Source organism: Heterocephalus glaber, unplaced genomic scaffold (genome assembly GCF_053883595.1).
Source record: "Heterocephalus glaber isolate CG9 unplaced genomic scaffold, H.glaber_assembly_v1.0 deba00001606, whole genome shotgun sequence".
NCBI lineage: Eukaryota > Metazoa > Chordata > Mammalia > Rodentia > Bathyergidae > Heterocephalus > Heterocephalus glaber.
Genome location: NW_028258377.1, coordinates 8,545,265 through 8,570,436, shown reverse-complemented (window position 1 = coordinate 8,570,436; position 25,172 = coordinate 8,545,265). Strand labels below are relative to the sequence as shown.

Genomic DNA, 25,172 nt, shown 5'->3' with positions numbered 1-25,172 from the left:
AGAGGAAGAGAAAGGAGGAGGAAGGTAGGGAAGGAGGGAGGGAGACAGATCGACAGACAGTCCAACAGACGGATGGACAGATGGACAGACAGACCAAATCAACCCAACCTGGTCCAGAGGAACTACTACTTACTGACTTAGCATACGCCATGCATTTCATTTGGTCCTTTAATTCCTCACTGTAAGGCAATGCTCTGGGAATAACAAAGGCACTAGGCATGAGTGCTCTTTTGGAAACAAAAATTAAGTGGTTCTCAAGGATGAGACTTTTCAGAATTTAAGAGAGTTCATCAGGCAAATGCCTAATGGAATGGCTTCCTAAAACCACTTTGTTGCCAAGCATACAGAGAAAATGAAACATTCCTACACTGCCAATGGGAACATAAAATCATATAACCAATCCAGATAATAGTTTGGGACTTTTTAAAAAATTCAACATGTATTTTCCATTTGGCCAAATTTCCATACAACCTACTTTATGCATGCTTGTACACAATGTTAATAACTTTACTTATAATGTCAAAATCTGGCAACAATTCAAATACCCATCAACAGATGAACAAAGAAATTGTGGGACATTTATTCAATGGAATACTATACTCAGCAACAAAAAAGAATGACTGAGACATATAATAGCCACAAGGATGAACCTTAAAAATTATTTTGCACAAAATAAGCCAGACTAAAAAAAGCATACATTTTTAAAGATTCCATTTATTCATATATATAGATAGATAGATATATCTATATCTATCTATCTATATATACACTTTTTTTTTTGTACCGGGGAGCGAACTGGGGACCTTGTGCTTTCGAAGCAGGCAACAGAACCACTGAGCTAAATCCCCGGCCCTCCATTTATATTAAATTCAATAAAATGGAAACTAAGGTATAGTGACAGAAGGCAGACAATGAGTGCCTAAGAAAGAGAAGAGGAATGAGGAAAGATGAAATTTTGGGGGTGATGGATACAGTTCATTATCTTCACTGTGGTCATGGTTTCACATGTGTATATCTATAACAAAACTTCTCAAATTTTACACTTTAAATGCATACAGTTTACTATATGTCAATTATACTTTAAGAAATCCTTTTTAAAAATATGTGCACATAGATCTCTCAACTACTGAGGAGAAGGTGTGAATTTCAACGGCTAACCTAAAGGTCAGAAAATTAAATTCTGTAATTCAATCTGGGCTTTACACAAAGCAATGCACAATAGTCCAAAAGACTTGGTTTCTCCATGTAATTGTGGAAACATCTGGCTTCTTCGCCCTGACACAGGGAGACCAGCGTCTCAGTCATGGGTCAAGCACCTGAAGACTGCCCTGGTAATTACTAGCTCCCAGATGGAAAACTACCTAATCAGACTTAAAATCTTTCCTTTGAGGTTCGGTTGGAACAGTAGCCAACTGTCTTGTAGAGGTCCTCTGGGGTTAATGAGAAGGCTAAAATAGTAATACATGGTATGAGAGCTGTTCCCACCACCTCAGTTGTCATAAATGCAAATGGATCCTTATTTCCTTGGGATACAGAGGTTTGCAAACAGCAGCCTGTGGCCCAGACTACCTGACACATTCACTCGATACATACTTTATAAGCTAAGAAGGCTGTTGCCTTTGTTCTAAGTACTCAGGGCCTCTGGGAACTCAGAGGTCAGAACACAAGGACTTGAACACACTTTATTTTACCCTTCTCTGCTTCTCTCTAAAAAAAATCTTGGGGCCGGGGATTTAGCTCAGTAGTTTTGCTGCCTGCTGAGCAAGTGCAAGGACCCAAGTTCGATAACCAGTACCAAAAAAAAAATCTTTATTCTATTTATTTTCTCTTTTTATTTCACTTGTACATTTTAGATATACATAATAACATCCAACATAGGGAATGTGTACCTATACATGATATATCTTGCTTCTTTTTTTCCTATTCCCCTCTGCTCCCTTCAACCCCTCTTCCCCTATTTATAAAAGCTTTGTTTCCATTTTTCCCTTCTATTCTTTTTTTTTTTGTCCCTTCTTTCCTTTCCCCATCCCTTCTCCTTTGTTTCCTGTTCATTTGGACATTTTCTTCCCATTTCCCAATACCTACTGTACATTTTGGTCCTTATTTACACTTTCAGTTTCTCACACCAGAGACGAAGTATATTTCTTTTTTTTTTTGGTACCAGGGATCAAACTTCAGTCCTTGTGCTTGCACAGCAGGCAGTGAAACCACTGAGCTAAATCCTCGGCCCTCTCACACCAGAGAAACAATGTGATATTTGAACATGTCTGTCTGATTTATTTCACTTAAGAGTGTGGTCTCAAAGTGCATTTATTTAGTTAGAAATGTTTCAAGCTTATTCTTCTTTATGGTAGAGCAGAACTCCACTGTATAAAAAAAAACAACCCTATCTTTTTTTTTTTTTTTTCTGGTACCAGGGATCGAACTCGGGTCCTTGGGCTTGTGAGGCAGGCAACAGAACCACTGAGCTAAATCCCCAGCCCAGAATCCTATCTTCTTTATCCATTCATCAGTTGATGGGCATTTGGGTTGTTTCCAAGATTTAGCTATTATAAAAATGTGCCACTATAAACATGAGTATGGATATATTGCTTTGGAATGATGCTATTAATTCTTTCAGGAAGACATCTAGAAGGGGAATAGCTAGGTCAAATGGAAGCTCTAGTTTTACTTTTTTGAGGAATCTCTACACTGATTTCCACAGTGGTTGCACCAGTCTACATTTCCCCCAACAGTGGAGAAGGGTTCCATTTTCCCCACAGCCTCACCAGCATTTGTTATTGGTTGTTTTCTTAATAGCCATTCTGTCTGGAGTGAGACGAAGTCTCAGTGTTGTTTTAATTTGAATCTCTCGAATGACCAATGACGTTGAACCTTTTTTCATATATTTATTTGCCATTTCGACTTCTTCATCTGAGAAGTGTCTATTCATTTCAGATGCCCATTTTTAAATTGGGTCTTTAAATTTGGATGGTCTGATTTGAGCTCTGTGTATATTCTAGATATTAGTCCTTTGAGGAACTGCTGGCAAAATTTTTTTTCCACACTATGGGTTGTCTCTTCACTCTTGGTGATTTCTTTTGCTGTGCAAAAGCTTTACTTTTTTTTGGTACTGGGGATCGAACTCAGGTCCTTGCGCTTGCGCGGCAGGCGGTGAAACCACTGAGCTAAATCCCCTGCCCTACAAAAGCTTTTTAATAAGATGAGATTCCAGTTGTTGATTTTTGTGATGTTTCCTGTGCAATCAGGGTTTTGCTCATAAAGTCTTTGCCTACACCAATGTCTTCAAGAATTCTACCTATCTTCTACCTATCTTCCAGCAGATTTAGTTTTTAATATTTAGATCTTTGATCCGTTTTGATTTTAGTTTAGTATGTGGTGAAAGATATGGGTCTAGTTTTAAACTTCAGCATGTAGAAAGCCAGTTTTTTCAGCACCATTTATTAAAGAGGCTACCTTTCCTCCAGTGAAGGTGTTTGGCTCCTTTGTCAAAGATAAGGTGGCTGAGTATGTCTGGCGTGCTTCTCCATTTTCTAATCTGTTCCACTGATCTTAGGGTCTCTGTTTCTTTGCCAGTCCCATACTGTTTTTATCACAGTAGCTTTGTAGTATAATTTCAAGTTAGGGATTGTGTGCCCCTGCCTTGCCTTTGTTGCCCAGAATTGCATTTGCTATTCTAGGTCTCTTCTGGTTCCAAATGAATTTTAGGATTGTTTCCTTTAATTCTGTGAGATATGCTATTGGTACTTTGATTGAAATTGGATTCAATCTGTATAACAATTGTGGGAGTATGGCCATTTTCACTATATTGGTTCTTCCTACCGAGAACAAGGGCTGGCTTTCCATTTTCTGATATCCTCTTCGATCTCCTTTTTCAGAGTACTATAGTTTTCTATGTAAAGGTCTTTTACTTCCTTTACTAAATTTATTCCTAAGTACTTCACTTTTTTTTTTTTTGGATGCTATTTTGAAAGGTGTTTCACTAACTTCTCTCTCAGTGACTTTATTTGTGTACAAAATGCTATTGATTTTTGAGTGTTGACTTTGTATCCAGATGTGCTACTGAATTTGGTTATGAAATCTAGAAGTCTTTTGGTGGAATTTGTGGGGTCTTCCATGCAGAGTATCATGTCATTTGCAAATAACTAATGAACAAATCTTTCTTTCCTATCCTTATTCTTCTCCTTTTATCCCTCACTGTAGACCAAGGCTCCTGGTTTAGATGCCACTAAGTTTTATCTCCTCTGTTTTAGAGTCAGATTGGAAATCACAGCTCTTTCCAAATAGTCAGGAGGTGGGTCAAGTTCACAGGTCCAGTATGGCAGTGCAGATGGAACACAACGCACTTCTCAGAATATGCAGAGGGAGAGGTACAGTAAACAATACTCCAAGAATCTACTTTTACAGTCATCATGCAGGCAGAGAAGAAGCTATATATACTCAGGTCAGGATGAAAGACAGTCAATCCCTTGCAGTGACAAACCTAGAAAAACCCTCACAGCATGGAACAGTCTCAGGTGTCTGATTTCAACCTTCACTCAAATCCTAGGTACCATGGCAGATTCCAGAAAAAACTGATATTCTTTTCCTTGGTTCTTCTACAAATATATTTTTTTGTACCTCAGGTTATTCTCTACTTTAAATCTGTTTCTTTTTTTTTTCTCCTTTCTCAACACACACACACACACACACACACACACACACACACAACACACCAATCACTACCACCTCTACCAAAGAATCACCATTTTTAATTTTTTGGCTTTTTGAGACAGTCTTGCTATATAATTCAGGCTCACCTTGAGCTCACTATGTAGCCCAGGCTGGCCTTAAACTTGAAGCAATCCTTCTACCTCAGCCCACTGAGGGGTATGCACCACCATACCTGGCTACTTCTGAGAGAACTTATAATGGAAAAAATTCAAACAAGATTCACTCTCCCAAAGTAGGACACTCTCCTGTTTACCCAGCAACAATCAATTACACATTTCACGTGTGTGTTATACAACACACCGGGACTTCTTACAAATATACCCAAACAGTCCCTGGGACTTGGCAGTCCTTGGAAAATTCCCAGGGATCTTACACCTGGTTGTATCTGTTTTTTCGGAGAGGGATGGGCAGCAGATGGGACATCACCACTCCCATACATGTAAAGGCACTGAGCACTTGCAAGCTGTTCTGTGCACCTTGTTACATATAAAGTGATCTTCAACTTTCCAGCAAGGGAACACTTTTGTACAAACAAAAACCCTATAAGATGAAGAGATTAGGTCATAGAATTAGGCCTGAGGTCCAGGTCATGTTTCAAGCTAAAAGCATTTTGTTTTATTTCATGTTGTTTTTTAGAAGACAGCCCTAGTTACTGACCAGTTAAGCATGTGGCCTTGGGCCAAAAATAATTGGGTCAGAGAATCCTGCATAGACATGACTTGGGCACCAGTTAGCTAATTAAGAGAATTTAGCAATGATCACATTATTAAACCACTTCAGCAGAACAGGTTTAACACTTGCCTGTTTCCTAGGGTTGGCTAACTGGCTGGCTCAGGGACTCTTCGTCTCTGTCTCTGTTTCTCTCCCCCTCCTTCCCTCCCTTTCTCATTCTCTCTCTCTGTCTCTCCTCCCCCAAGCTATTTTCCTCCCAAGCAGGTCTTCTTCATAACCCTCAGCTCACCTTTCTTCAAATTTTGCCCTGGACAATCTCATCACCTCTCCAGAAACTGACCATTAACAGCAATGAGACTTCCTAAGAGCTCTTCAGGCTAGAAATTCACTCATGTGCCACCACCAACTCAAATGTAATTAGTAATTATGCCCAAAAATGTACCTCCTCATACCTAAAACTCACCTTCTCTTGAGAAAAATGTCATAAAACCCCCAAGTTTATATGAAATCAATCAATCAATGTTCATATATATTAACTAATTTCCACAGTAACTCTGGGTGTAAAGAAAGTGGTGCCATCATTCCCATTTGATAAGTGAGGCTGCTGCTCCCTCTCTGAGCTTTTTCTGTGGGGGCACAGCCATCTGGTGCCAAATCAAAACACAACTACAGAGTAAGACACTGTACAACAGGGATGAAACTTGAAAACACGAAGTGAAAGAGGCCAGTCACAAAAGCCCACACATTACAATCATGTCTCAAAAGAAACCCCATTAATGGTCACTCCCTGCCTCCCATCCTTTGAGGAAACCATTTACTGTATCTACTTTTGTGGCTATGGCTTTGCCTGCTCCTAGCAGTCTGCCCTGGTCATGCTTCCTGATTGCCTACACACTGCCTAGATCTCCCTCTCAAATACACAGTAGCACCACCACCAGAAGTCTTTTCTTCCTGCTCAAGGGGACCCCTTTATGTCACCCCATTGCCTTTGATCTCTCTTCGCCATTCCAGACTATACTGTTGTTTCTTTGAATACCTACCAGGATAGTATGTCTGAGTACAGTACTCAAGAGAACAAGGTAAGACCACTTTGTATCCTGTCCAACCCAGTGAGGGTGAGTCAAAATGCAACTAAGGTAGCTAGACAGGGTTAAGTCTTCACTGTTCTCTGCCCATCTGCTAGGCCTAGAGTACTGTATATAAAGTATCACACTATTTACTGAGTATTAAGAAGACCCTAAGTGCCGAGAAATTAAGGCTCATTGTTTACTATCTGATATGTAACACTTCTGCTATGGTGTGAGTATAGTTAGTGTTCCCCAAGGGCCCAATGCAGTTAAAGTCTTAGATCCCAAAATGGCCTATTGGAACGGGGTGGTAAAGCCTTTTTTGACAGGTAGAGCCTAGTGGGAGGTCCTTAGTTCACTGGGGTCAGGAGATAATTCTTATGGGATCCTTTGGTAGTTCTCATAAGAGGACTGCTATGAAAAGATCACGCTTGGCCCCGCTTATGGGTTCACCATGTGATGCTCTTTCCCATGAGCCCTGCCACTCACCATCCACCATGATGCCCCTGCCAGATCCTGCATCATGCCATGTAGTCTTTCAGCCTCCAAAATCATGAGCTAAATAAAACCTCTTCTCTCATAGTCAGCTGCCATAGGTATTTCACTGTAGTAACACATAGCTGACCAATACAACCCAAGAAGCTACCTGCAAAACCAAAAATTTTTATTTGGGAAGCAGATTCATTTTAATCATCCATCAGTAAATATTTGGTTATCTGGGAACTTCAGTAGTTTTAACTTGCCTCTAGAATGTCTAAACACTGGGCTTAAGGATGGAAAAAAAAAAGCTAAAATATACAGCCTTACAGGAGCCAGTGATTTCACTCAATGGCATCATGATTGGTTAGTGCACGACAAAGGGCAGGAATATGAACAATGATTGAGGTGAGCTATAAAGGCCAGATTTATCTAATTCAAGGGGCAAGGGGATGCAGCATGCAGGATAGATGCAAAAGGTACCAAAGGAACACAAGTGAAACAGCAGCAAAAATTAGTGGTTAAGAAAGCAATGGGAATAGCAGGGTGGGTGACTATTTGATTGAGAAGACAAGAATAAAGAAATAGCAGAACCGAGGATTTAGCTCAGTGGTTCCACCGCCTGCCTCGCAAGCGCAAGGTCCCGAGTTCGATCTCCGGTACCAAAAAAAAAGAAAGAAATATCAGACCAGATTTACAACTTGGAGGGAAGCAGGATATAATTCTCTGCTCACAAACCTGTATAACACAGGGGAGGCAAATTTCTTGCCTGGGTCAGGGTCCTGTAATATTTCTCTAGATGAGAACTAGGCCTTTGACTCCACTAAGGCTCCCAAGAGGGGAACCAAAGGCTGGTGGACTCTTTCTTACAAGGTTTTCATAGAAATCCTGAGTGATAAAGAATGAGTATGTGGTTAGACTCCTATCTCCTGAATTTAGCAACTGCAATGAGCACACATCAAAAAAGGACTTTGTATCTCAAGAATAATGTTGGTTTTTTTCACAGTGACACCAAAACAAATGATTAACTGTGGCAGCTTTCTAAATCTGATTAATGTTATTCAGGGACTCCCATAAATTGTTTGCCATTTATTACACTTGCTAATTAAGAGCAGTAAGGTCTTTATCTTCCTCAGCCTACAGTCACACTCTCAGGATGGGGCTCTGCTAAAAGCAGGACTCCTGGCTAATACTGTTAATGAGTTTAGCGCTGCCAAAATGTCAATGGTTTTTTATTTGTTAAGAAAGGGCCTAATTTATCTAGTTCAGCTGTCCTCAGTAATTTTCATGGAAATGTCAGAGCAACAATCAAGAGAAGCAAATGGTAATAAAGATGATTACTAGAAGGACTGCAAAGGATAATATCCCACCGACAAATGCTTTTATTTTCCTTTCACCATTCTGTGATTTCATTCAGATATAAGGCATACAGTACACACAGTTCAGTGCCAGAGCAAAACCACATGTATTTTGTCTAAGGTGTGACTGCATTTTTGAAACTTTAAAATATATACAATGTAAGAAGTTTAATTGTAAACCTTCCAAAGGAATGAACATATGAAAATGTTTTAGAGAAAGAGGCCGGAAAAGTTGAGCTGTATAATATAAATCACTTCCATTCACAACAAATTTTAAGATGTTAAGAAAAGGGCACCTGAAGCACTTTTACACTAGAGAAATTTTTGTTTTTGAGACAGGGTCTCACTATATATTCCAGGCTTTGACTATGTAGCGGAAACAGGCCTCCAACCTATGATAATCCTCCTGCCTTGGCCTCAAAAGTGCTAGGATTACAGGTGTGCACCACATCTGGTGAAAAATTTGGTTTTATGACTTATTCAAAACAAAGTAAGAATAAAGTTTCCTTTTTTGGCAAATTTGACTTATCCTTTTTTGAATAAGTCTAAGTGGTTAGAAATGTAATAATTCTAAGAGTTAGTAGCGGATAATACAACTGTTTATCTTTCAGTTCTCAATGCCAAGTTGTCTATGCATGGGGGGCATTCACTTAGCTTCCAACAGAAATGGGGGAGGGGGAAGTCCATGTGCTGATTTGGGTGGCTGGACACTGCCTTTCCCTGACAGAATCCCAAAGTTTACCATAAGCATAAGTTAAATTCATTCAAATCTTTATAAGTAAGGAGTCATATAAAATAATAAAACAAAGTGCTCAGCCTAATCCCCAAGGGCTGACCTCATATGGATTAAAAATTCCAGGGTAGGATAAGTTAAATTGCATTCTCTTAACCAATATGAGTATATTTCTGTAAGCACTGTTATGTTGAAATAAAGTTATGAAAAGCATGGAAAAAAATTCCAGGCTCCCAAAATATCAATTTTTGCATCTATTTGATTTTCTCCCTGACTCCCTTTATTTCACATAATGGCATATAAAAATTCTCCATGTTTTCTGATGGAATTCTTCAGCTAACTAGATGAACTAGAAAATATGGTAACAAGGGCTCTGCTTAAAAAGTTGAATTCCATGTGACCTAAACTACATTCCCAATTTCTATGCTTATTACATCCAAGTAACTCAGCATGTCTTTGTTCTTTTCTTTTTAAAAAAAAATTTAATTTTATTTATTTAGGAGATGCTAGGGATCAAACCCAGAACCATGCACATGCTGGGTAAGTGCTCTACCATGAAGCTACAACGCCAGCCATTTCTCATCTTTAAATGAAAGAGCCCACATATTACCAACATGGGTATTAAGGAAAACCTTTGATAGAAAGATAATTATTTCACTTTACTTTTTAACTTTCCTTTCAAAAAATAAAGGTATATATAGGCTTACTTCAGTTTTTCCTTCAGGAAAAATAACAGTTTTCTAAGAAAAGGACAAAAATACTCCACTTAACTTTCTATCAATTCATGTAGCTTGACTATGCAATTTGACTTAGTTATTCTTTACAGCAGACCACTCAAAATTGGACCCATAAATGACCAAGTATGTTTACTTTCAGATGATGGAAGGAAATACTTTTATCTAAGAGGGTTCTGTTTACATTTCTCAACAGACAGCACAGAGATCCTGTGCTGCTGACCTGGCTGCCTGTGGATTCTGATGGCCAGAAGTGTTTTGTTTTTCAACTCAGTTTCCCCATTATTAACAATGTATGGCTGAACTCTCTTCTTCCACCTGTCCAGAGCACTGGATTCACAATGGCTGGGTAAGAGTCGAGCTCTGTACGCATCTGGAGGCTCCCAAGGGTCAAGTCTGGAATCAGCAAACAGACAAAACCTACAGACGAGAAGCCTAACTTACAGAAAGGAAAAGGGAGAGAGTTTTTTTATGATCATTCATCCTTGCTTCAGTAAAGGATTTTCTAGTATAAAACCAGAAATAAAACTTGGTGTCGACATCGTAAACAAAATGACCAATTGGCCATCCTGGTGTGCTCAGGATTAACAGTTTGTACACTGAAATTCCTGGGCAACCAGGAATAGTTGGTTACCTTAATAGAAACTCTAATGAATAAGAATATTTGTATAAAAAGATGTCTAATGTAACAAATATAGCTGAATTCTTTCCAATGAATTAGAAACCTGGCATGATGGCTCACACCTGTAATCACAGCACTCTCTGGGAGGCTGAGGCAGGAGGATCCCAAATTGGACCCCAGTCTAGTCAATATAGCTCCTTTTTAAGACCTTTCAAAATAAAAAAATAAAAAAGCCTGAGAATGTAGCTCAAGTGAAGGCCCTGAGTTCAATCTCCAGTCCTGGGGAAAGAAAGAACTTGTTTACTTTAACTATGTTTTATCTTTTTCATGATGGATTTTCCTTTTTTCAGTTGTACCAAAAGGGAAATTTACATAGATTTAGTTAGCTGACTCTCTACTGCTTACAGAATGATTTGGAACAATAATTTAACCTCTTTTTCAGTTCCTCATCATGCAAAGCACATAGCAAGCACTCAAATGTGAGTCAACAGTATCATTTCTATTATAGTAACTCTCGTGGTACAGCCCTATTTGTCTGTGGGTGACTTATTAGATATAGCCATCTTCTAAATAAATACTGTGGATTTTTTTTTCTTTTTGGTACTGGGAATCGAACTCAGGATCTTGCGTGTGCCAGGCAAGTGTGGTACCACTGAGCTAAATCCCCAGCCCTACTGTGGATTTTTTTTTTTAAACCTTAGAAGAGCCTACAAATACCATCAAATTGATATGTTCTCTATTCTTCCCCCCTTTCCCTGCCAGACCTGTGTAAAAAATAAAGAAGCAATTTAATTTCCTTCTTCAATTTAAAATTGAGCTCTGCTATGCTCATTTTAGCATATCCAAGTGATAGAAACTCTTTTAATAGCAAATATCGTTATTTCTCTCAGCAATTCCTAATTACCAGAACACCCTTGTCCACTTCTTTCCCAATAGCTAACCTAGAAATAGGAATAAGCTCATCAGAATTCTACCAACACCAGTAACAAAACATAATTAGCTTCTTGGAATTTATGAGCCTATTCTATCCACAAAATACAGTAATTATTCTTTTAAAAATGAATATAATAATGCTTGGATTGTGAGGAAACACTTCTGTAATGAATTATGGGGCATTACTCTCCTATCATAGTTGATGAGGTTGCTTTTACTTTGTTGTCCATTCATTTGAATTTTCAATCTCAAGCTAACAAAGCCACTGCCTAGTACACGAGTAGACAGCTCAAAATCACTCAAATGCAATGATGCTGACAAGGTGGCTGCAGGGTTTTGAGGGTGCCAACAATAGAAATTATAGAAATGCAGCAAGAAACAGTTTTAAAAGTTGTTATGATTACTATTTCACTAATGTGCCAACATTAATGAGCTAAGGAAAGAGAACTATTAGTGCCACAATAACAGAAAGGAAAATAAAAGAACTTAACCTACTGTGTTCATCAGCACAGTACCTGAAAGGTTGAAAGTGACACTGCACAAACTTCTGGAGTAAAAAGAGAAAAGCAGAATTTCCACCAAAGCAGTGAACTCATTTGTTACCAATTACTAAGTCAATGCAGAGCAAACAGTTGGAATGCCGTGAATATGTGTCCTTTCCCCTTCTAGCAAAGTTCCAGCATAATATATAAAGAAATCAGAAATTCCCCACATGATCAGGCTTTTCCAAAAGTTGCCTCCAGAAAAAGTACCATAAATGAGCAATGGAGATCTTAGGGGAGCTTATATTCAATTGAGAAGTAGAGAGTCTATGCCACTGATGGCGAACCTTTTACAGAAACTGCTACCCAAAACCCACTAATCACAAAGTCCCAACACTGCAATTCAACCTGAATACTGAGATTGTAGTTTAGAAAAAACCAACTCATACATTAACATCTTTTGCCTTAAAAATAACACGTGTGCCATAGGTTCACCACCACTGGTCTATGCTTTGCCCTGAGTCATGCCTGCAATACTGCAAGGGGCTTTTTCAATTGGATCTTCTTTGATTTTTTTTGGTACAGTATCAGGTATTATGGAGAAATGGCAGAAAAGCACATAAAGTACTAGCAACTCCCAGCCTCTGAGGATGATTACAAATCGAAGGAGAGGCAAAATTTGGATAGGAGAAAAAGGCTAAGGCCACATTTTAAAATACTGAAGTGTGCACGTACAAACTAAATGCAATGTGATTTGGAAGAAATGCGTTAAAGAAGGTACTGGTGGTGTCAAGAATCATCTGCAAAAACAAAGGGCATTTTCATGATGAAATGGTATTAATAAAGAAATAAAATAATGGTATGCAAATAGTCATAGTAATAAAGATCAGGAATTTCCTCTTTCACAATAATAAACTGAATGATGAAGAAACAATGAATAACATCAAGGAGGCATAAGTTAAAGAAGTCTTTCTGGCAAGAAATATTGTTCCTTGTCTCCTTTCTTCATTCTTTGGCCTGCCTGCTCTGTTACAATCCTAGTTTGGCTCTTCATTAAGGGCTCCTCTCAGGATTTATGTGTAGATCAACATCCACGAAGAGAGGCTTTAGCTCTGCAGAGAGATGCCAGCTTCCCACTGTGCTCAAACTGCTGAACATTGTAGGCCCAAGAGCCGTGGGAAGCAGGGCGGGAGCCCTCCAAAGGTACTGAAGGGGTGCCAGAGGGATTTATCTTGGTTTGCTGTAGGCAGCACTCATTTCTTACAACAGCCTCAATGCTGTCACAACAAGTAGTATTAATTAGAGTGGAGCACAGATCAGATTCCAAACATTACAAACTGCTCAGTTCCTTCCTGTCCTGTCTACAATGGTGTAATTTTTAGCAAACCAACTTCGTCCTAGCAAAGGGAGAAACCAATAGAGAAGCATCTGTATTAAGCTGGGATAATTTAATTTTGATTAACAATACTTTGAAGGTCACAGAAATTGAGGCCAGACTAGCATCCTGGGCGCTATCTCCCATCATTAAACAGTCAGGATTCTAATACTACAATCCTGCGATGGGCCTAATACTGGGCCACTGGTATTATCAACTGTAAATGCTTTTATCATCCAAGTTCCCACAATCAATTCTATTTTGAGAAATACTCATTTGTGAATGAACGGTATACCTCATGCTTGAGAAGTATATCCATGCAGGATGACAGTTGTGGCTAGGAAGCCGGGCTCCAACACCACACCTGAATTCCCAGCAAAGTAGGGGCAGAGGGAAACAAGGCTGCCTGGCTCTCACAGCTTGTGGTCTTCCTTCCTGAAGGCAGCAAAGACCTAAAGCCATACTAGCAACCAGAGGCTCCAGCCAATGGGTCATCCAGGGTGGGACACTGGAGTAATGAGCTCCTTACAGGAAAAAACAAAAACACCCTGAAGCTACCAGCCAGCTCTCTTCCATTCTGCTACAAAAATAGTTACTCTGAGGGTAAAACTGATTACATGGCATAGTTTGCCAAGTCAGTAGGTTAAATGTTAGATTAGCATTTTGGTCATATCCAACTTTAAACAAAAATTAAATAAAGCCTTTAACTGTAGACTTGTACTTAGCAACACAGTTCAATTTAGGAATTTCCAGGTAATAATCTTATTGTAATTTAGAAGAAGTCACCATTGAAACAGAAAAACACTAGCAATTCACAATGGTAACATTCCTTGGCCAGAAAGTAAATTCAGCAGCCCCTGTGATTAAAAATTACTCCACTGGGCTCCAGGGATGGATGAAGCTTCCTACATTAGCTTGGTTCACAGGGGCTGGAGAATGTCACTCCAGGATGGAGAGTGTGCATGCCTAGCATGCAGGAGGACCTGGGTTTGCCACCCAGCACCTCCCCAAAACACACACACACACACACACACACACACACACACATTAAACTAGTTTGGAGAAGACTTTGCAAAAGGAGATTAATAAAGGGGCTAAGGATTTAGCTCAGTGGTTCTGCTGCCTGCCTTGCAGGCACAAGGTCCCGAGTTCGATTCCCGTGCCTCCCCCCCAAAAAAGATTAACATGAGATCACATGGACAGAGGTACATGTAAGAAGAGTCACACTTTTGGATGTTCAAGTTTAATTTCCTTTTTATTTTCCCCCAAACATGCTACAGTTGGATTCACTTGATGGTTAAAAAAAAAAAAAAGGCCAGCCAACTTCCCCTCTCTCCCCCACCCCTATTCCCAACACACACAGATCAGAAAGTCAGACCCACAGTGGACACAGTTATGCTGGCCCCAAACAGTAACCAGCATGAGAACTACACAGCAACCCATGCTGGCTCCCAAACCTGCGGTCCCCTTCCTGGTCTCTCTGCAACCCTTCCCTGGCTGCTGACACCTGGTAGCTCTCCTGCACCATTTAAAAAGCACTCTTAAATAAGCAACAGGCAGAAGTCTAAGAAAGCAAGCCCAAGTAGAATAACAGATGGTCCCAATTTATCATATAGCCTAGGTGTTTGGTCTTTTTTAAATTGACCTTTATAGTCTTTCAATTATTTTACAAAGATCACCCCAGGGCCTCGAGGTATCCTTGGTTTTTTTCTGTAACATCAGATGTCAGCTCTGCATAATACACTCTGCATTTTCTGTATTTATACATGTTTTCTCCCCCACTGTACCCCATCCCTTCCCTACTTCTCTCCTTCATTCCCCTGAAACAGTAGGCTTCATGTAGTTTTGCTTTCAGCAGTTTTACTTACACTGCTGCCCAAAATTATTAATTGGAAAATTCCAGAAGAAAAAAATAAGTTGCAAATAATTTGATTGCTATAACTGTTTTATTATTAATTATAATATTAATGTGCTTAATTTATAAATCAAAATTGGCCATAGGTATATATGTATAGGAAAAAACAGTATTTATAGGATTTGGTACTCTCGAAGGAGTCAAGCATCCACTAGAGATCATAAAATATATCCCTGGCAGATAAAAAACTATAAGAAAACAAAGTTATGCAGGTTCATTTTTTTATATGAATGTAGATTTTAAAACTAATATTTATTCCATAGGTATATATTATGGTATATAAGATGGACCGTTAGAATAAGTCTTTTAAAAGAAAATATATCAAGAAAAATGAGAAGACACAAGATTTATAATACTGTAAAACTACAGTAGGCTCCCTTAAATACTAACTAAAAAATATCAAAATGTTACCTAATAGTAAAATCATAGGACTTTTTGCTTAAACATTTGTTTTCCAAATTTTGTGTCAACATGCTTTACTTTTATAATCACATCTGCCTGCATACATACCTCTTACTCCTTCTCCTACTATTTCTTTAAGGAGAAGTCAGAGGTAGGAAGGTCCACATGATATGATAAGCTAATCATATTTTTCTTTTTTAAAAAAATTAAGAACCATTGCTTAAAAAGCATAACCTATTTCAGTTATAATGGCCAATTCTGAGTCAGAAGCATGTGTGTTAACTGTATATACATAAAATGCTAAAAGGCAGAGACTGATACTCTGACCTACATCTGAACTCCTTATCTGTGTGCTATTTGAATACAGGCATCTACTGTGGAGAGAATGGGATAGATCACAGGACATTAGCCATCTGTACTGTGAGTGAAAAGTCATGAAGAAGAACAAAGATTCTAAAATTTTAACCTCTCTGAGTCTTATTATCCAACAGTCTCCTGCACATTTCCACTGAGATGACTAACAGCCACTTCAAACTCAGAATGCCCAAATCTAGACTCAACATTCCTCCACAGGTTGGATTTTACTATGAGATCTCTCATCTTACCTATCAGCACCATCCTCCTAGAAACCTGGACATCAACCCCAATGCCCACCAACCCCCCACACTCTAGGAACTCATACGCCAAGCCCCAGGTCTCAGACGCTGGCTCTAGGGGCCATGTCTAAGGTCTAAGGAGTCAGTGTACACTGTGCAAACAACCAGGACTTCTGGACCCAACCCCAGTTTAAACCCACCTGTCACCCACTAAATGTGGCACATCGCACAACACTGTAATTTGTCTGACTCCATTTCCTCACTGTCAACTGCCCCTATCAATAGAACTTGTCTCACGGGACCACAGTTTTAAATCAATGTAATTCACTCAAAAGTGAACACTGAGGGCCTCGTGCTACACACACTCCAGGATCATTGGTGAGTGACAGCCACGCCAGTAGGAAATGCCAAGTCGACAGGCCTGTGCAGCATATGAATTGTCATAATGCAGTGATGCTCAAAGCCACGGGCACCTGGACAAGGGGATGACCCTAGACCACAAGAGGAAAATGGAGATGGTTTTCCAGGAAAACTAACATTTGAACTAAGTCATACAGGATAAATAGGAGATAGAAAAGCAAAGGTTGTAGATATGGATCATATACCAGCAAAGAAAAGCAAATGTGAAATTTGAGGTCCAGAGACACTCAAGTATCTTAAAGGTACTGAAAGCAGTTAAGTTGTCTAGAGGCTGGAATGTGAGTGTGGGAAGTGGCCAGAAATACAGCTGGAAAGGTCAGTGAGAGGGAAGGAGTGAGTGTCCCGAAACCAAAACACTAAACGCAGGGAAATAACCCCAATCAGCATGCATTGTGCTATTCTCTAATATTGTAACTTCTTTCATCTTTACCACTACATAATTTGGATTATGCTGACAGAAATGTATAAACAAATGTTCTTGGGGAAATTAAGGGTATAACTCAATGGTAAAAATTCTTGCCTAGCATGTGCGATGCCTTGGGTTCTATTCTCAGGACTGCAAACAAAGAAAGGGTTTTCTTTCTTTATTCAGCTGCTCTTTTTCTATTAATTATAAACATGTTTTAGTATTTTTAAAAAGGAATTTAAGTATTTTCCCCTCAATTTACTTAGTCAATTAAAGGTGGGTACATAAAAGGAAAAGCCTATTATTCTTCAGCTGAACTCTGAGTGAAAAGGTTAATTTCTGTCATAAACCTCAGAACTCTGCACAAAACTCATCACACTACTGATCACACTCACTTCCCAAATCTAACTGCTGTGGTAAGTAGCATTTACAAGACATCACATCGACCTCATCATTCTGAGGCATGAAGTATGGCAATCTTCCTATCTGACACATATAAGCACCAATGGTTTGGGATGCTCAGAATCACCAGAGCATTATGGGCTGATCACTCTGATGACAACTTGATCCCAGCAGCAAGGAGTATTACAATGCCATTTCTGAATGAAACCTACCCAGTAACTCAAGACTTTGTTGGAATAGCTCATTAACTCCATATGATAACCTATGAACACTGACATTTTTTAAAACTCAAATTAGTAAAATGAATTTAAATCTTTATCATTCCTTCTGGGTTAATAATCATTCACCCAAGAAAACCAATTAACATATTTCTGTCACTTGCAAATGAACACTGACATTTAACTACTTGGACTGTCTTTCCTACTTTTGTAAGAAAGAATTTTTTTGCATGTAGGCCACAATTATATATAGGATGTTATTATGGAAAACAATTCCTATGAAATTGAGCTGAAAGTAAGCATCATCCTTAAATACCACATATTCAAGTCTGATGTGGAAAGCAACCTTCAGAAAGCTAGCAGCATTCGGTTACTATTTTCATGAGTTCTAATAATGTTATTTTTGCTTAATCAGAGTATTGATAGACAATATGTATTTAATAATACTAACTTCTAGCAAGATGCTTTTGAAAATCACAACTGTTATTGTGCACCATTAACAACCAGAGTCTTGTTGTGTGGAAGGCAAGGTATTTTTTAAAGTACAGATTTAGCTTTCAGAATAAAGAAAGAGAGGGAATACTTGCACAATAAAACAGAAGTTGCTTTATACCATTATGGTTTCACTTGAAGTATTTTAACAAAAGTATTAGTATAGACGCTTCTTGACTTACCATTAGTTTACATTCAAATAAACATCATAAGTTGAAAAGATTATCAGTTGAAAATGCATTTAATACATATAACCTTCCAAACATCATGGCTTAGCAGCACAGCGCACCATAGAGTACCAGGCATTTGCTGCATGAGTAGGAGCTGTGGTTGGCAGCTGCTGCTGAGATGGAGATGGAGGATCACACCGCATTTATCTAGCTCAGGAAAATATCAGAATTCAAAATCTGAAGTGCGGCTTCTACTGAATGCATATTGTTTAAAACTCTTAAGTGGAATCACTGGGGACTGTCCATATTGCCACCCTTCACATTTATCACTTCTAACACAATCTGTAACAATTCTAGGTCTTAGAGGTTCTTCCACCACCTCAGGGCTTGATCCTGCTTCTAATCCATCTCCATTCTCATCTCTTCTCCCCTTGAAAAGACACCTAGAGCCAGCTCAGGCTTTCCCATGACATTCGGCTGGAAGTAAAGTTCTCCAACCCTGGTCCAACCGGATGGTCTCTGGGGCTGAGTTTGCCCTCAGAAGCTCAGGGAGGGGAAGTGTAACCAGGTACTTCAGGGAGAGGGAGCCTGGGAGCGGCGCCTGGGGCTCACACCCCCAGGTGATCTAAATGTAGCTGCCCTACCTTTTCTCTTAGTCTTACTTTCTTTTTACTTGTTTTCATAATTATTAGTCATGTATCCGGTCACTCATGCTGCAAGAATGTGCTATGGAGTGATGCATTTCTCCAGCCCTAACTATCCTCACCAGGTAAGCTTCCAAGATGGAGAAATAGGTGAAGAGATTGTATTACAGATACTAAGTAGCAAGGAAGAGGCAGAGGAATTGTTTCCAACACCCCATGGTACACCTTGTATTAACTGAGAGTGGAGACTGGCCTTTCAGAGAAACAAACACATTGTTGGTCCAGAGGATGAACTCATGTCACCCAGTGAAGGAAGATCATGTTGAGAAGCAAGATCAGTATGAGTTCTGCTTTGAGGCAGGATGAGCAAGAATAGTGACTGCAAGAAGGTTCTGGATGACACAAGACTTGTGCTTCTTTTACCTGTTGGACTGGAGATAACCTGTGAGGCAACAGCTTAGACGGGGGAGTTTAGGCCATGGACATGGAAACACCACCATAAGAGAGACCATGTAGATGAGCTAGAGATGGGAGCCAAAGGAGCCCATAAATCCACAACCAAAAAGTGAGCGGTAAGAGACCCCAGGGCTGGGGCTGGAGATTTGCTCAGTGGCACCGTGCCTGCCTCAAAAGTGCGAGGTCCAGAGTTCGATTCTTGGTACTGCAAAAAGAAAAGCCCAGGGCTTAGGTTTAGGACTCCCATCAGTTTCCTTCCCGTTACCCTCTAGATATATGCTCCTCAGCAAACAACCAAACTGCTTAACTTCAAAACATTAGCATGAATACACCATGAAATCCTGCTTTCTGACCATTAAACAGAACCTCAATAAAGTACGGTACAAGAGACTTAAAAAAACCTTCAAATGAAAAAAATTAGCTATAAAAAGAAACAGAAGCTGGGCATGCTGGTGCATGTCTGTAATCCTAGAACTCTGGAAGGCTGAGGCAGGAGAATCAAAATTCGACCCCAGCCTGGGCAATTAAGTGACTTAACAAGACCCTCTTTCAAAATAAAAGAACATTTAAAAGGGCTGGAGATGTAGCCTAGTGTGAAGGCCCTGTGTTCAATCCCCAGGAGGAAGAGGGGAAGGGAGGGAGGGAAGGAGGCAGGCAGAGGGAGGACTGAAGGCCTTCTTTGCTGAAAGGCACAGCCCAAGTCCTCCCAAACCCATTTACCAAGGCCCTTTTTCACCTGAGACCTGCCTCCTCCTTTACCAGTCATGGCCACTCCGAAGCAAAACTCCCATACACACCCCCTCCCTGAACCTTTCTTTCAGTTCAGACTGCAACTCGAAAAGGAATTGACAAAGCATGCATCACTGACAAAAACCTCATCTACATGAAAGAGATGGCTAGGCAACACTGTTTCTCTGCAGTGCATCCTTCCTCTATACCTGGTGGCCTACAGGGCCTTCCCTCTCCCATGCTGTGCCCTCAGATATGGTGGTCATCCTCAGGGCACTTCCTAGGCACTAGAGAAACTGAGAACAGCTTTGCTGGGATAAAATCAGGAGACAATTCATAATCAAAATTTTAAAGCAATTAGTATCGCCACTTGTTAGCTCATTAACATTCTGGCTGTATCAATCCCAAAAAGAAAATACCTACCTACCTTTCTTTCCTAAGACTTGTTAATATTTGAATAAACACCTCCAAGGTAGTAAGTTTTTGGCCTGAACATTAAGAGAAGAAAAACATCAGTAGGTCACAGGACTCTCAGGATTCCTGAATCATTCTCATGACATATTAGCCTACACTTAAGATCTTCTTTTAAATTATATCAGTGTTCACTCACAGCTACTGCTCTGAATGCTTCTGTTTGGCCACCTTTGTTCTAGCAGGTAAGCACTATAGTGAGCACAGTATTATCATGATTAGGAGAGCAGCAAAAGTTAACATTATTTACCAAATACTATGATAGGCATTACATGGGTTATGTCACTGGTCTTTGCAACATTTGTCTGGTACCTGGGTTCCTATCATCACTACTTTATAACAGGGAATGCACAGCCAGATCACCTCACTAGGAAGTGGCAGAGCTATGATTTCAGATCCTACAATTTTATAAACACATAGTGTTACAGAGACAGAAACGTAGGTCGCTTGACCCAGTGGAAAAGTTAGTAGGAGTGGCCAAAACTAGAACCCTTTCCTGTCACTCAACACATGATCCAGATCCCAATATGTCACTGGTAACTGGGGACGTTTTAATGCCAAGTCAGAAAGACTGCCCAATCACTGACAGTGGGAGAATTAAAGGATTTGAAGGCAGCTTTATCAGCATCAGACACTTTCTTCCACAGTAATTAGATGTGTGTCCAGCCAGTATTTTCATAAGCAGCTCAGAAGCCCAAAATGAGAAGCAGTCTTAGAAGATACTCTAACAAGCCTAGCAGAAGGCATACTGTTTTCTAACCCATACTGAATGCACATCCCAGATTGAAATATGCTGGGCATATTAAAAAAATAAGATCCCAAATTTGACTCTCAATGTACCTGTCCAATGTTGAAATTTAAAAGTCCTCCTTCCTTGGTCTTGTTCACGTATTTCCCCCTCCTTATTCTCGACACCCTGTGAGTCATGGGCTCAGGCACAGCTGCCTTTGGACCTTCGGGTTCTGCTGCACTCCTGGACAACACTTCCTTGCAGGCAAACACTTCATCAGAAGTGCTCCCAATCAAGCATGAAAATGAATTAGGTTTCAGTTTAACCAGGATTAGATTCACAGCACCAAGAAATGAAGTAACAGTTTTCTAATCTAACAGGCCAGCCCCAGACTTCCTGGCTATTCTGCCCAGGCCCCTGCTATCACTCTGTCTCAGAATTCCTCTCTAGCGACTGTGAAATCCCAGTGTGCAGCAGGAAAGGGCAACTCATAACAGGCACGGGGGTGCTCCTTAATTCTATGCTGCCTGATTTGCTGAGATCATCTGTTCCTTCCACAAGCAGAGTTGTGGGGTGTCGGTCTGTGAAAGGCACTTTGACACTACAATGTACTTATTCTTGGGGACCTGGAGGAGCCTCTTGGACTTGGGCACACATTGGTTTTCCATGAGGAAGGGGACACAGTTCACTCTCAGGCTTCATTTTACACTCACTCTCGTTCCATCTGGAAATACCAAAGACTGACTTTCTCCAGCATGGAGAAAATCAGATATGGACAGAAGAGAAGGGGGTAAAGGGGTAATGCAGAAAAATAAAGAACTTCTATCAATCATGGACAACAAAAAATCTAGACAACCCAATTAACCAATGAGCAAAGGACTTGAATAGCATTTCTTCAAATGTGTAAATATGTCCAATAAGCATGTGAAAAGATCAGCATCACTGATCATTAGGGAAATGCAATAAAAACCACAGTAAGATGACACCTCACACACTCAAAGTAATAAAGATTAAAGAAAAGAATAAGAAAACACATGTTTAAAGAAAAGAAAAAACACATGTTGGCAAGGATGCAGAGAAATAGGAAGCCTGGTATATTACTGCTGAGAATATAAAATGGTACGACCACTATGATGGAAAACAGTGTAGCAATTCCTTAAAAAATTAAACCTAGAATTACCATTATGATCTAGCAGTTCCTCTTCTGGGTATACATACAAAAAAAGGAAAAGCAGAGATTCAAACATATTTTGTACACAAATGTTTACAGCAGCATCATTCACAATAGCCAAAGGATGAAAACAAATGTCTATCAATAAATGAATGGATAAACAAAATGTGATGGACACATGCAATTGAATATTACACAGCCCTGAAAAGGAAGAAAATCAACACATGCTCTAACAATGGACGGACCCATTAAACATGATTCTAAGTGAAAGGCATTAAAAAAGAACAAATACTGTATGATTCTACTTACATGACACCCAGTACAAGCAAATTCAGAGACAAAAAATACAATGCTGCCGCCGTCTGCTGCACAAGTACAAGGACCTGAGTTTGATCCCCGGTACCAAAAAAAAAAATACAATGCTGTTTGTCAGGGGACTTAGTAGGTGTGTTCAACTCATAGCACAGTTGGACATGCCTGTGTTATTATAAAAAATATTTTAAAATACAGGCAGTTTTGTTATTTATACACATTAACTATACTGTGTATTTTATATACAGCCCAAGACAATTCCTTTTCAGTAGATGTGGCCTAGGTTAGGTGTGCCCAACCTGTGGGCTGCAGGCTGGACACACTTGAATGGGTACAGAGTTTCATTTGGAGATGAAAAGGTTCTAGAGATGGACAGTGTTGGTGAATACACCACAACTTTTGTCCTTAATGCCACAGAACTATACAGAAGATAGTTGATCATGTTCATGATGGGGCTATAATTTACACAGCTCACTGCCGGGCAGCTGACTGAATGTGTTAACATTCCCAGTGGCTTAACCATGATGGTGCGCGCTCAGCTGTCTTGTTGGGTGGCACGGGACGGTCCCATCAGGTGGTACAGGCCACCCTGGGGTACAGCTCAGAGGTACACCATTTACCTACCATGGATGAGTATGGCTTTGATCCCAGAACTGAAAAAAATTGGTTGAAACGTTAAATTTTGTTAGTTGTGTTTTACCACCACCACCATCATCATCACACGGGATGAGAAAGTTGACCGAGTCATAACTATCATCAATACACAGCAGCTGAAAAACTGGCCAAAAGCAAGCCTATCTCAATATCCCCAAAATAGAACACAGCTGCTCTTTTGCATTGTTATACCTGCAAGGCTCCAACAATCTTTACCATTAAAAGCTCACTGAGATGTTTACCGAAGATGTACCAATAAAAGAATTTAAGAAAAAAAAAAACTCACTGAGAGCAGACAACTCCAATATACCCAAAAACCACTTTGAGCTGAACAATTTTTTTTAACAGTGTAAGTTATAGTAATATCAGATGTAGAGAAGATGACAGTATTTCTCCTCTTAAAATAATTAAAGAATATTGCAAAACATATACTTTGGTGCAAATATCCTGTGATATAAGAACAGAGGAAGTTAAGGCAGAAAGGGGGGAAAAATCCCTGTGAATTAAAAAAAAAATCCATATTGCATGTTTCCCCCTCTCTCTCTGTTGCCTCATTAGGCATGCAAAAGGTTGTACAAGAGACAGCCCCAGTGAAGTTACGCACACAGGCACCATTCTGGCAACATCTGATAGAGGAGCATCTCCTGCCTGAGTCCATGCTTACCAGGCAACTTTCTGATCATCATCTCACTGCCAAGGATCTCTTCAATAGGAAAAAGGCCAGCATTCCAGTCTCCTTGGAGATGGATCTTTTATAAATCAGTATTAAGGTTCACAAAAATAAACACAGTGACTCTCAGTAGTTGAAGGAAATTGGCACAAACACTGGTGGAAAGTAAACCCCGGTTCCCCTAATTCCAAACCCACCTCTATCTACAGACTTCGCCCATCGGTACTGAACCAGCAATGGGACAGGTTATCTTCACATCACTCGGGGCAGTGTCTCTGCCGCTTAGTTTCTCAGATAATTCCTTCTGAGGCAAAAGTGAACTCAGATACTCTGAAGATGTCCAAAAATATGTATGGTTTATTTTTATTTCTAATTATAAAAAATGACATGATTTGAAAGTTTGGGGAAATAATCTGGCTTTAAAGGAGTGAGCAAAAGGGATGCACAGGACCCTGACTGCTCTGCCCTGAGTTCTGAAAGTACTTCAACTAACTGGCTTTGGGACCCAACCTTCCTGGATTTCGGGGGGGCTTTTCGCTAATACTGGCTCTTCCCTGCATCTCCCTCACTCACCCAACCATAAACATATTCATACTGTATATATGAAAATAAAAATGGAAGGCTCTGTTCAAAACTCTCCAGAGAAATCCAGACTCTCTTCTGTTGCTCACGATGGAAATTGTGCCGGGTGATCCAGCCCAAGGTGATCCAGCCCAAGGTGATCCACCCGGAACAGTTTGCTTGGACATCATCTCCTTCCTTCTCTGGCTCAGTGTGCACTCAACCACATCCCTCCTTGCTGTTTTGGAAACACACCAGGCATGCTCCGGACTCTGCACCTTGGCCAATGCTCTTCCCTGTCTGAAATGATTGTCTGAAATGATTATGGTTCTGTACGCCACTTCTTTCAGTTCTCAGGCTCCCACAAAGAGGTCTTCCCTGCTAAAATAAAATCCCTCCTTCCTTCCTTCCCTGCTTATCTGTCCCTGCAGCATAGATCACTGCTAACACACATCTGTCTATATGCACTGTCTGGCGCCCATTAGAATGCAGAGTCCATGGCGAGAGGCTACATCAATTTTGTTTGTTGCCATGCCCCAGACTTAAGATGGAATGAAGAAAGCATACAGTATTTGTTGAATAAATAA

The 25,172-nt window shown here is 39.9% G+C and overlaps 1 protein-coding gene and 1 long non-coding RNA gene across 10 annotated transcripts in view; one reads left to right on the top strand and one right to left on the bottom strand.

The window, feature by feature from the left end:
• Nucleotides 1-24,073, top strand: part of LOC106010684 (uncharacterized) — a 39,906-nt gene extending 15,833 nt beyond the window's left edge. Inside the window, exons 2-3 of the long non-coding RNA XR_001184446.3 lie at nucleotides 18,880-18,956; nucleotides 23,913-24,073. This is a non-coding gene — a long non-coding RNA (uncharacterized LOC106010684). The remainder of the gene's footprint in view (nucleotides 1-18,879; nucleotides 18,957-23,912) is intronic.
• Nucleotides 1-25,172, bottom strand: part of Mcc (MCC regulator of Wnt signaling pathway) — a 425,319-nt gene that overhangs the window by 219,326 nt on the left and 180,821 nt on the right. Inside the window, exon 1 of one of the 9 annotated variants that reach the window (XM_087194487.1) lies at nucleotides 21,328-23,924. The exons of the other annotated variants lie outside the window; for them this stretch is intronic. Within the exon in view, the coding sequence (XP_087050613.1) occupies nucleotides 21,328-21,414 (87 nt within the window). The 5' untranslated portion in view covers nucleotides 21,415-23,924. Of the gene's footprint in view, nucleotides 1-21,327; nucleotides 23,925-25,172 lie in introns of those variants that run through there. 9 annotated transcript variants of the gene reach the window in all.